We start from the raw sequence: 12,272 nt of genomic DNA on the forward strand, positions 1-12,272 counted from the left end.
TTTTATTTTTTTATTTTTTTATTTTTTTATTTTTTTATTTTTTTATTTTTTTATTTTTTTATTTTTTTATTTTTTTATTTTTTTATTTTTTATTTTTTATTTTTTATTTTTTATTTTTTATTTTTTTATTTTTTATTTTTTTATTTTTTATTTTTATTTTTTATTTTTTATTTTTTTTTTATTTTTTTTTTTTTTTATTTTTTTATTTTTTTATTTTTTTTTTTTATTTTTTTATTTTTTTATTTTTTTATTTTTTTATTTTTTTATTTTTTTATTTTTTTATTTTTTTATTTTTTTATTTTTTTATTTTTTTATTTTTTTGCAAAAACTTTTGAATTTTTGCCATTAGAATATATCTAAAATGTAACTTTTAATTAGGTAATTCTACGAATGAATTTTCAATGGTTTTGAGAAATGTATATATTATATTCATTAATTCCTATACTAAGCTTTTCCTTTTACTCTCTTTATTTCTTTCTATCTTTTTCTATATATATATATACACCCGTTCAGAAAAATTCTGCGTTTTCAATATATATACTCATATATATATACCTTTGGTATTTCCATCAAACTTTTTTGACAGGCAGTGCTTCAATGAACCCAAAGAAACACAATAGACATGGATTTGCTTTGTTCAGTGATGTGAAAATTAGAAAGATGTCAGCCTCCTATGTTTGTTTACTAAGTGAATAAAAAGCATGATTATCAAAATCAATTTACGATTTGTTGCAATCTTTGAACGAACATGGTTTACAGTGAAGATTTAAGATGGCGCATAATAGATATATACATAGGTCGAAGAATAAGACCTTCTGTTGTTCTAATTTTCACCTCACTTAACAAAGCAAATCCATGTCTATTGTGTTTCTTTGTGTTCATTTAAGCACTGCCTGTCAAAAAAGTTTGATGGAAATACAAAAGGTATATATATGTAAGTGTATATTTCGAAGTCTGTCTTTAATCCAATCTTTACTATATATATATATATATATATATATATATATGTATATAACAAAGTATGTAATGTGGTCTATACTGTTGAAACAGTGCTCGATGCGTAGGGATGCAGAGCAATAGATATATAGTAAAGATTGGATTAAAGACGAGACATGTTCACTGTAACTCCGAGTTTCGTGCTTACGCACTCATCAGACAGACTTTAATCTTTAATAATGTATATATATATAGCAATATGCAGAAATTCTGATCCAACCAAGTATATAGTATGTAACTTTATCGGGTGCATTATGGGTAATATAGACCCGCGGGATTCAAAGCTAAGTACCAAAGCGTTGGGTGGCCTACCGAGTGTTGTTTATGAACAGCGCTAAAGTCAAGAGACGGGAACTATGTGTTCACTTTTTAATACCTGTACACTATTAGAAAAAAATACCATATTGTAAACGGTTTTATTGATGTAAAGTGAAACATTGGAGGTTTTGCAATTGGTTAAGTTTAAAATCAGTTCTGAAATCGCTCTTCTTGGAAGTTTCAGTTGAGCTGAGCTCAACTCCGAACTCGTTCTTCGCTTATTTATATGTGCCCTTCTAAAACACTCAAACACTCCGAGGACAGCAAAACCAAAACATTCGGTAATATGACTTATGACAAAAGTGGTACAAAATTTGTTCATGAGCTACTCTAGATAGGATATTTTGCTTTATTCGTAGTCTACCGTGTTATTGTTGTTGAGCGTCAACTCAGTCAAATCTCAGTTGATGAACAGGCTGAATATAATTTCTAGATAAACGGAGGTTATTCTTACTTAAGAGAGGCATATTCTTCCACTTCTCCTCTGATAGCTTTGTAATTCTTTGTGGTTACTTTTTCTTTTATTTCTCTCTCTCTCTCTTTTGGCTCAAGCTATTAAAAGCTTTGCAATTTTATGCAAAAAAAGTTCACCCATGAGAGTGAAAGTTTGAATATTAATCATCATTGCACTAAAGCCGTTTGTATTAATCAAAATTGCATAAAATAAACAGCGGTTTATATTGAAAAAAAACGCCGACTGTCGAGTCCTAGGCAGGGTGAAAATTCTTTTACTGGTTGGAAAAAGCGGAGTTTGTTTTGAAAGGTAACTTATCTTAAACAAAACGCCAGCCAACGCTTTAGTGCTTTTAATCCCACTTTGAACCCGCGGCTCTATTACCCATAATGCACCCGATATAGTTATATAATATGTGCTTGGTTGGATCAGAATTTCTGCATATCGCTGTATATATATATACAGCGATATGCAGAAATTCTGATCCAACCAAGTATATAGTATATAGTATGTATATATATATATATTTTGTTGTTGTTGTTGTTGTTGTTGTTTTTGTTGATGTCTTTATTTTTAATCCTAGACCTTCACTACCACTTACTGAAAATCCTTGGAGAAAAATCAAAGGTTGGGATCAAAGGTAAAAAAAAAAAACAACCATGACTTTTTCGCCAGAAGCACAGTAGTAACGCCGTGTGTAGGCATTAGCCGCCCCAAAATTTTCATCCTAGAAAGAGGAAGGAGTTCAATGGATCACTTAAATAGTTAAGTAAGCAAGGGGCAATAATCCACACCAACAACAGAGCACCAAATAAGATGCAATTTTCTAGAACAGCTAGGACATAGCATATCTGCAGCAAAAATAACTTAATATAGATACATCAAGTTTAAGAGGCAATGTCCACAAGAATCGAACAAATTCACGAATTCGTGGCAAGGGTCAAAAAATCAAATTCGCTCTTCTTTTGAAGTTAGATAGGCCATTATTAGATATGAATCCCTGGGTAGTTGGTTTTCGAAAATATTATTTTATTTTCGAGAAAACGGCCACAGAAGAGGTTCGACCGAAACCCAAGCAAAGGACGCTCAAGAGGAGTGAAAATGGACAGACTTTGAACAGAGCGCGCGTAAAAAATAAACCATCTATGACAATTTTTGAACCTTTTTCTTTATGTATCACCCTTTTTCGTTCATTGGACTGGATTTCAAGCTTATTGGGAAAGGGACGAATTTTTGGCGAGGGAAAATACGAGGCTTGTGTTTACATATGCTAATTAGTTGCCTCAAAAGAAAAAAAGATTTAACTAAGGGCAAGTTCTCTGATTGAAATAATATTTATGCTGCAAGTTGAGGAAGAATAGATCTTTTCAAAACTTTAAAGATTGATTTAGGGAAATTAATTCTGACTGCATAGAAACCTGTTGAATTTGGTTGAAATACATGCGAAAATCACGCTTCCCGAATCAAAACAGGACTAACAAAACAAGTTAGCAGATTGCAGGTGTCAAGATTCTTAATTTAGATAAATAATACAAGGAATTTTATTGCAATTTGAACTATAAATCTTAGAAATTTTTATATTGACGAAAAAAGCCATACATTGACCTTTAAAATTTTGAAAAAACTGGTCAAATGAAATCGAAATAAACGGGCGAGTGGGGCCAGCACAAGGGGTGCCTTTGTCACAAAATTCAGCTCTAATTTGGCTTTGCGTCATGGAATGACTTAAAGAACATTTCTCGTGTAAATTTAGAGCATAATCATTTTGATAGATGGAGAACTATGTAAATATCCTACTCGAGTTAAATGAAGGAATCATTGACCAAACGAATTAAACATGGCAGTGAATCAATGTCACATTTAACCAGGAAACATTTCTGGTTAACTTCTAAACATCACGATAAGCTACGGGTTTTTTTTCGGCTTTTTCATCGACCCAAATCTTATTCGACTAAAACAAGATTATAAATCTATTTACAGAACGTTTCTATCGTAATTTTTAGCGTGAATTTTACAGTAATCAAACTTTAAACGTAAAGTGGAACCTCGGTCACGCAATCACCAAAGATCGCGTTTTTTGCTCATATACCGACAATCCCAAAACCTTTCTAATGCAGCTTAAATTTACCAAACCACACTGAACTTTCAAACAACGGCACAAACAATATTTTCTTAGTTTTCAGGGTAAATTTCATGGCAATCTTTACGAAAATCCTTAGTCCTGTTTTGATTAGCGAAGTGTGATTTTCGCATGTATTTCAACCAAATTCAACAGGTTTCTATGCAGTCAGAATTAATTTCCCCAAATCAATCTTTAAAGTTTTGAAAAGGTCTATTCTTCCTCAACTTGCAGCATAAATATTATTTCAATCAGAGAACTTGCCCTTAGTTAAATCTTTTTTTCTTTTGAGGCAACTAATTAGCATATGTAAACACAGGCCTCGTATTTTCCCTCGCCAAAAATTCGTCCCTTTCCCAATAAGCTTGAAATCCAGTCCAATGAACGAAAAAGGGTGATACATAAAGAAAAAGGTTCAAAAATTGTCATAGATGGTTTATTTTTTACGCGCGCTCTGTTCAAAGTTTGTCCATTTTCACTCCTCTTGAGCGTCTCTCGTTTGGGTTTCGGTCGAACCTCTTCTGTGGCTGTTTTCTCGAAAATAAAATAATATTTTCGAAAACCAACTACCCAGGGATTCATATCTAATAATGGCCTATCTAACTTCAAAAGAAGAGCGAATTTGATTTTTTGACCCTTGCCAGCATTTGTTCGATTCTTGTGGACATTGCCTCTTAAGAAGTTTGGGGAGCCTAGGGAAACGCTAAGCACAAAACCGATAGTTGTGAGGCGAAGCACATAGAATGACCTGTATCATGCAACTACATGAACACAAACGTCGGTGCAAAGTTGTTTTTTTTTTTGGCAAACCAGGGGAGAGGAAGCACTACACAAAGCCACCGATGCTTGTGAGGCGAAGCTTGTATAATGCAAAGTTCTTCATAGCACAAATGTTCAAAGTTTTGGGAGACCGAGGGGGAAAAACTGCACAAACACGATGTTTGTGAGGCGCGAAGCACGTATAATTAACTTTATCATGCAACTTCGCAACTATAACGTGCAAAGTTTGGGAAGTCGAGGATCAAAGCACTACACAGACCTGCTCAAATAATGAGGATTAAATATATGGCGGGACAAGAATGAATTGAAAACGTCGGCTCCAAAAGAGTTCGTAGTTCTTTTGTTTTGGTAGAAGAACATACAGAGCGACTTTCGCGCACGCTGCGCAGCTTTGAACCATAGTGACCATGCTAATCAATGATTTCTTATACATGCGTACTAGTGAGACCACTGTGAATAGTCCTTGGTCAGCCACGCAAAACAATAGACCTATCCCGAATTCGCTTGACTGGCCACGAAATAATGGTTTCAAGTCGAGGTTGAGCTTGATGAATAAAAGAATCAAGTTCAATCTCGACTTCCGTGGTCAGTCAAGAGAATTCGGGATAGGGTTATTCTATAACTACCGCGGAAAGAAAAGCGCATATGCGCAGACAATGATTACTTGTTTTATTCTTTTTTAAGACAACAAATCAAAGATGAAATTCAGTCACTCGTGCCAAGGATAGATGGTGACGTTCAAGTACCTTACTATAAGATTATTCTGGCGGGTACAACTAGTGCAGGAAAATCAAGTTTTTTTAACAGCATCAATAGTGTTTTCACCAAAAGAATAGTGACTAGCAGATCACCAGCTGGAGCTGCTGCTTCGAGTCTTACTACAAGCGTGAGTTAACATCTTTTATAAGCAGTAATCGTGTTTTCGATGGTCACATCCATTGTTATCAATGGTATACTCAAAAATGTTAACTCCTTATTACATGCCCTGATAGATAGCTTGTCCGTACTTGCCCAAACTCGCCTGATTCCATAATCTGATTATAATATATAATATGTAGAAAACCATTTTCTTTTCGCCTATTTTCTTTTTCGTCTATTTGATCAGGGCTTCACTCCAACTGTGCTGATTTTTATCTTATGTATTAATCTTATGTTCAAACAAAGAGACACGCGCCATGACTTTTTAGCGGGTTACCTGTAGCTAACCTCTCAAAAAATACCTTCTTTTTTTTAGCGGGTTACCTGTGGTAAACCGCTCATAAAATACTTTTTTTTTTTCGTCCTCATTCCTCCCATTCAAAATAAACAAATTGCGCAATTGTACCCAGAGGTCTTGAGGTGCTTACCCGATAGTCCTTTGCGGAAATCTGCTATAGGCCAATCAATAAGCATGCACCACATGTCAGTCAATTGTCACTATGTATTAAGTGATTATGAAAGGGCGTAGCTACCAGATGACGCGAGAGAAATATTAATTTACCGTCCTATTGCAAACAAAGATTTTGAAGCAAAATGTTAAGGACTCCTAATCTAGGTTTCAAAGAAACTTCAAACTTCATGGGTAATAGATTATTTTGGTTAATTATTCATGCTTTGATTCAGCTATTCAAAGCGGTATTTTCTGTAATCGAAGATCAGAGATCTAAACAAGATCCTGTTAACAGGGTACACTGGGATAACTGGAGTACCTGGAGGACCTGGTTTCAACATGCATGGAGCATTTAGTTGGTTGAGCTGCCAAAACTACTTATAAAATAGGTATTGCATGATTTAAACATGTGATATTATTGCTGGAAAGGTTGCGCATCTAGAGAAGTAATGTTAGACATTTACACTTTTGGGGTCTCTGTGTTGTGGTTTATTGATGTTTTCGATGAAATAAATAAGTGGGCGTTTTGAATTCAGTCGATCAGCAATGCACAGTAAAACTATACAGTATTTATTTGTGAACACTTTCTTAGAAAGAAAAATCATAACAAAATTTCCACACGGCTGTAGATTTCAATCAAACTAAGAACAGGAGTAAAAAAATGTTCAGTTGAAAGAACCTCTGTTTGTATTAGAAATCTCAAGGAGTTTATACTTACAAGTTTAAACGCTCGCTAAAAAATGAAATTTTGACCGCCTTAAGGAATATATTTACATTAGTAGCAAATTTCCAACAACAGTGTTGAAAGCCGTTTGTAGGGATAACATTTATGCCATGCTCATCAAATTAATCGAACGACTCAATCTGGAACCTACAATTCCAGTTCCGGTCCGGATTTTGGCATACGTAATAAGGTTTCATAAATGTTCACATTCGCACGAAAATTGTATAGCTCTCTTTAAAATAAAAATGCTTCATTTAAAACGTAAATAAAGGCTAATATTTGCTCAAGACCTCTTTCATAATTGCTGTACATTTTATAATTTATCGATACTTCTTAATGAATCACCATTTTTTTGAAGAACAATTAAGGATGGTGCCTGCTAATTGCGAACCATTTTTATTTTTTTTCAAATTGTGCCAGTCATTTAAATCACCCAAGATGCCACTGGAATCCGGAAAAAAAAGGGGGTACCAACGCATCTAAGCGAGATAATTTACGTTAAACACCGATGACTTAAGCACTTTTTTACGCGAGGGAAAAAAATCAGTAGTTCTGATAGATTTTATCTGAAACTTGTTTCAAATAAACAACAAGTTGTGTTCTTTATATCAAATATATAAACTTTTTTGTATCATATAAGAAACCATTTTTTAAACCAAATTTTGACCTCAAAAGTGTAAAGTATGGTTCTGAAGGGATACTACATTTTTGCTTACATTTGCATTCAAAACCATTTTTATTTTAGAAATTCTAGTATAAGATATTATCTGAATATTTTTCTTATATCTTGGAGGGAAAAAAACAGGGGGTTCCCACGCGTTTTAAAAAGTTATGATTTTTTGAATTCTTTTTTTGAGGATAAATCGTGTGCTAAAAGCGTGACAAGCGTGTTGCGGCGTTACGAAACAGCGTGACCAGCTCTGTTTTTGGCGTGTTTGCAGCAACTCCTTCCTCTCTTCGTGGTTTTACAAGCAGTAGGAAAACAGAAGAAAAAGCAATATTTCAAGCCTACAAAGAACCAGAAAACTTAATAAATTAGGAAAACAATAATTAACAATTACTTCCTGTGTAGAAGAAAAAGATTTCCTTAAGGTGTTTCGATACAGTTTCGTGATCACCAAACAGAGCTTTTTCAATCGTCGCGTTGACAACGTTCTGTTTGCTGGTTCATTTTGGAAGTGATACCAGTTGTGGCTCTTGGTTTGGTTTCAAGTTTGTACTCATGTATATTTTATTAAAATCAAAGTCTTCAACGCAAGAAAATCGAGAAAAATTGAAAATTGGAAAAAATAAAAGTGCGCGCGATTCAGATGTGATGTGGAAAAACTGTTTAAAAAATGTACCTCATGTTCCTTTGTGAGTAGACTTTGAAGCCAAAACAGTTAATATAAATACATAAATATAGGCTATAAGACTATATTATCAAGTTTAAGAGAATAACAAGTCATGCTGAATAAATTAGTTTACTCTCGCTTATCGTAATTCTGACTCTTGAAACCCTGTTCTCCTCATCGATCTTCGCTCGTTCGTGCAGAAAATACTGTTCGAGTAGATGAATCATGAATAGTTAACCAAAACAAGATTTTGCCCTTGAATTTCATCGTAAATTCTTAGAAATAATCGCTTCAAAATCCTCGCTATCTTCTCGGCTTGAAATCCTTGTTTACGAAATTAATAAAAAAATATTTCTAGTTCCGCTGTCTCGAATTACGGCGGTCAACGAAATAGAGCATGCGTAGACATATAAATCTGTGCCACGTGATCTGCTAGCTCCGCCCTCTTATAATCAGTTGACAACATTGTGACATTGATTGACATCTGGTACATGATAATTGATTGGACTATAGACGGGAACCCTATATCAGATACCCGCAAAGGTCTCTGGGGTTGGTTCCTAAAGACCCCTGGGCAACTATTGCGCAACTTTGCCATTTTATCGAGGAGGAGAAAACGACAAAAAAACAAACAAAACAAAACAAAACAAAACAAAACAAAACAAAACAAAACAAACAAACAAGCAAACAAACAAACAAAGACATTTTATGACTGGGTTTCTACAGGTATCCCAGTAACTAGTCGTGTTAAAGAACTGCGCGCCTGATCAATGACTCCGACTTTTAAATTAATTTGCAAGCTGACCCGATTCTGATACCTTGATGCTATATTTTTAAGGTATTTTGACTGTGAAAGCTACTACAAATAGATACCAGGTACATATAAGTTTATTTGAGTTTTGATTTTGTTATTAAGACTAGTAAAATTTTGAAAATAAATTTCTAAAGCAAAAATAAAATTTTCTTTTAGAAAATGTTTATTGATTTCAAAACATAGACTTACCAAAGGAACTATGAAGAGTCAAGCAATTCTAAGAGAAATCCTGAGCAAAGAATAGGCTGTCTTAACGCTCAAATGAAAGCTTTATTTACGACTTTTCTAGCCGAGCTACAAGCAAAACCTAATTCGATCCTCTGACAATATTACGTAAGCGAAAATCCGATTTCCGGGTTGAAGAACTTCTGGACTAGCTACTGGAATTGAAATTGGATATTTTTTCCCGATTATTATGAAATTATGGCATAAAGGTTTTGCCCAATTTGGCTTTCATTGTACATCAGTAACTCTGTCATTGTTTTTCGTAACTTTGCAATTTATTTCCACTTCTCTTTTGGATTCTTAGAATCTCTGAAACCAGGTAACCTGGTCTACCCTGCCACCAGTGTCTTGTCTTGTTCGAGTTTTCTTGTTGAGTCAGCCCAAACAAACAATAGATTGAGGCTAGCCCGATCTTACCTAAGGAACAACGGCAAACACGTTTTAAACAAAATCCTTTCCATTCCAATTCATAAAACGCTCAATGTAAATACAAAATAAGTTTAAGTTGTAATTAAAGCTATTTACATTATTTAACTAAGTACGATGTTTTGATTGTCAGTATATAAATGTTCTATAGAAACACCCGTCACTTGAAACAATAGAGGACTCACCAAAAAGGCGGGTTTTTTTTTCATAATTGTCGAGTCAATCACGCGAATAGCATACAAGATTTCAAGACCATGATCTACTCTTTCCCAGCTTTTACAAAACGAAAACAAAACCATTTCATTAAACACTTGGATCAAATCATACTAATTACAACTACTTTCCAACGAGTGTCATGAAGTGCCCAGTTTACCACAGTTAAACTATGATGTTCTCTTTAATATTAGACAGCATGTAGTCACGTGGCTTGTCAGTCACCCCGGTGATTTTGGATGTATGACGTCACTAATCACGTGACTTACTAAAATAACACTATCGCCAGTTTTTGAAACAAACCTATATTTGACCTAATTGTCCTCCCTGTATGCCAACGATGGTCACAATCCCCTCGTCAACGCGACGTCACAGATCACGTGACCTACAAGTAGCGTTTTCTGACTAAAGAAACGATAAACCGTCTGTAGCAGTACTAAAAAAGACACAAGCCAAAAATCAACATTACCTTCGTATGTTTACACACACCTGTGATGACCCCATCGTGCCAATACACCTTTGGTGGACCCTGTCCTGGCAATGGACCAAAAATAAACATAGCGGCATTGTGGCTTATGGGACATTGTAGAACTATTGACATGACACGTCATTCCTGCTCGCATAGCGTTTACCAATTTAAAAACCCTGTTTGAATAAATTGTGATATGGAGTCGACGTCTTTGAAGTATACATGTGAAAAAGTGCGCATTATCTAAACTTCTTTACAAAAAAAAAAAAAAGGAAAAACAAAAATTAACAAAAACTTTCAGTTGATGCAACTGATTAATTTCCATTTCTTCTTCTCCTGGACTCAGTATTTTGAGCATAAAATATATCACGATGGTACCCCACTGGCGATCAAAATTTGTGACACTATGGGGCTGACAAAGAATATGAATAAAGTAGATGTTGACAACATCCTTGCAGCAATGGATGGACATGTACCACACAATTACCAGGTAAAAATTTTGTGTTTCATTGATAGGTTTAAACTGATTATAATAGTATTAAAGTATATATCTACGTGTGCGGAATCCTCTTAGCTTCCTTATAAAGTATGACTTAATTGAAAGGAGTTTCCATGACATATTCATTCATTATTCCTTGGTTCCTTGGTTCCTTGGTTCCTTGGTTCCTTGGTTCCTTGGTTCCTTGGTTGCTTGGTTCCTTGGTTCCTTGGTTCCTTGGTTCCTTGGTTCCTTGGTTCCTTGGTTTTCCTTGGTTCCTTGGTTCCTTGGTTCCTTGGTTCCTTGGTTCCTTGGTTCCTTGGTTCCTTGGTTCCTTGGTTCCTTGGTTCCTTGGTTCCTTGGTTCCTTGGTTCCTTGGTTCCTTGGTTCCTTGGTTCCTTGGTTCCTTGGTTCCTTGGTTCCTTGGTTCCTTGGTTCCTTGGTTCCTTGGTTCCTTGGTTCCTTGGTTCCTTGGTTCCTTGGTTCCTTGGTTCCTTGGTTCCTTGGTTCCTTGGTTCCTTGGTTCCTTGGTTCCTTGGTTCCTTGGTTCCTTGGTTCCTTGGTTCCTTGGTTCCTTGGTTCCTTGGTTCCTTGGTTCCTTGGTTCCTTGGTTCCTTGGTTCCTTGGTTCCTTGGTTCCTTGGTTCCTTGGTTCCTTGGTTCCTTGGTTCCTTGGTTCCTTGGTTCCTTGGTTCCTTTCCTGGTTCCTTGGTTCCTTGGTTCCTTGGTCTGGTTCCTTGGTTCCTTGGTCCTGGTTCCTTGGTTCCTTGGTCTTGGTTCCTTGGTTCCTTGGTTCCTTGGTTCCTTGGTTCCTTGGTTCCTTGGTTCCTGGTTCCTTGGTTCCTTGGTTCCTTGGTTCCTTGGTTCCTTGGTTCATTGGTTCCTTGGTTTTATTTGTTCATTTGTTCATATGTTTTATTTGTTCATATGTTTTATTTGTTCATATGTTTTATTTGTTCATATGTTTTATTTGTTCATATGTTTTACTTCTTTTATTTCTTTTATTTCTTTTATTTCTTTTTTGCTTTGTTTGTTTGTTGTTGTTGTTTTTTTTTGTTTTTTTTTGTTTTGGTCAAATAAAACATGCTGCGTTACCGCACTTATTATTACGTAGTGGTTAATATGTAGCGGTTAATACGTAGCCTGATCATGCAGCACTTACCTTGCCGTAACCGTAACTGGGCGTTGTTATCACAACAGCACACTTTTGTTTTCAGAAAAGTACTTGCGTTCTTACTTGATCGTCTAATCCAGCCATCAGTGTGTATAGCAACCGCTGCTACGAGCATAGGACGATAAAATTTCCACCGTTTCACTCCCCTTCTATTACACTCGTTATCCCCTTCCTTACACGATCGTAAAGCATTTGGATCGGCCGAAACCAAAACGCTACAAGTAACGCCTGCCGCATGATCGATTGCGCGCGCTAGATAGATCAAGCAAGAACAATAACTTTTCCTACACAAACAAAACTTTAATGTGCTCCCTTGTGCTAATTCAGTACTGCATGATTTCCACTCAAACAATAGACGCTCTGTTGAACTCGAGAACGAT

General features: G+C 35.3%; 1 protein-coding gene across 5 annotated transcripts in view; it reads left to right on the top strand.

The window, feature by feature from the left end:
- Positions 1 to 12,272, top strand: part of LOC116299022 (interferon-induced protein 44) — an 84,180-nt gene that overhangs the window by 21,515 nt on the left and 50,393 nt on the right. For all 5 annotated transcript variants that reach the window (XR_016120569.1, XM_089034635.1, XM_089034636.1 and 2 more), the window contains 3 exons: positions 2,352 to 2,408; positions 5,352 to 5,553; positions 10,588 to 10,731. Coding sequence is in view for 4 of the 5 variants with exons in the window: in XM_089034635.1 (XP_088890761.1) it covers positions 2,352 to 2,408; positions 5,352 to 5,553; positions 10,588 to 10,731 (403 nt within the window). In the remaining variant the exon portion in view is untranslated. The remainder of the gene's footprint in view (positions 1 to 2,351; positions 2,409 to 5,351; positions 5,554 to 10,587; positions 10,732 to 12,272) is intronic.

The sequence above is a fragment of the Actinia tenebrosa genome, unplaced genomic scaffold (genome assembly GCF_029948245.1).
Source record: "Actinia tenebrosa isolate PJP-AT-01 unplaced genomic scaffold, QUT_ActTen_1.0 PGA_scaffold2__45_contigs__length_23673736, whole genome shotgun sequence".
In the NCBI taxonomy this organism is placed as follows: Eukaryota; Metazoa; Cnidaria; class Anthozoa; order Actiniaria; family Actiniidae; genus Actinia; species Actinia tenebrosa.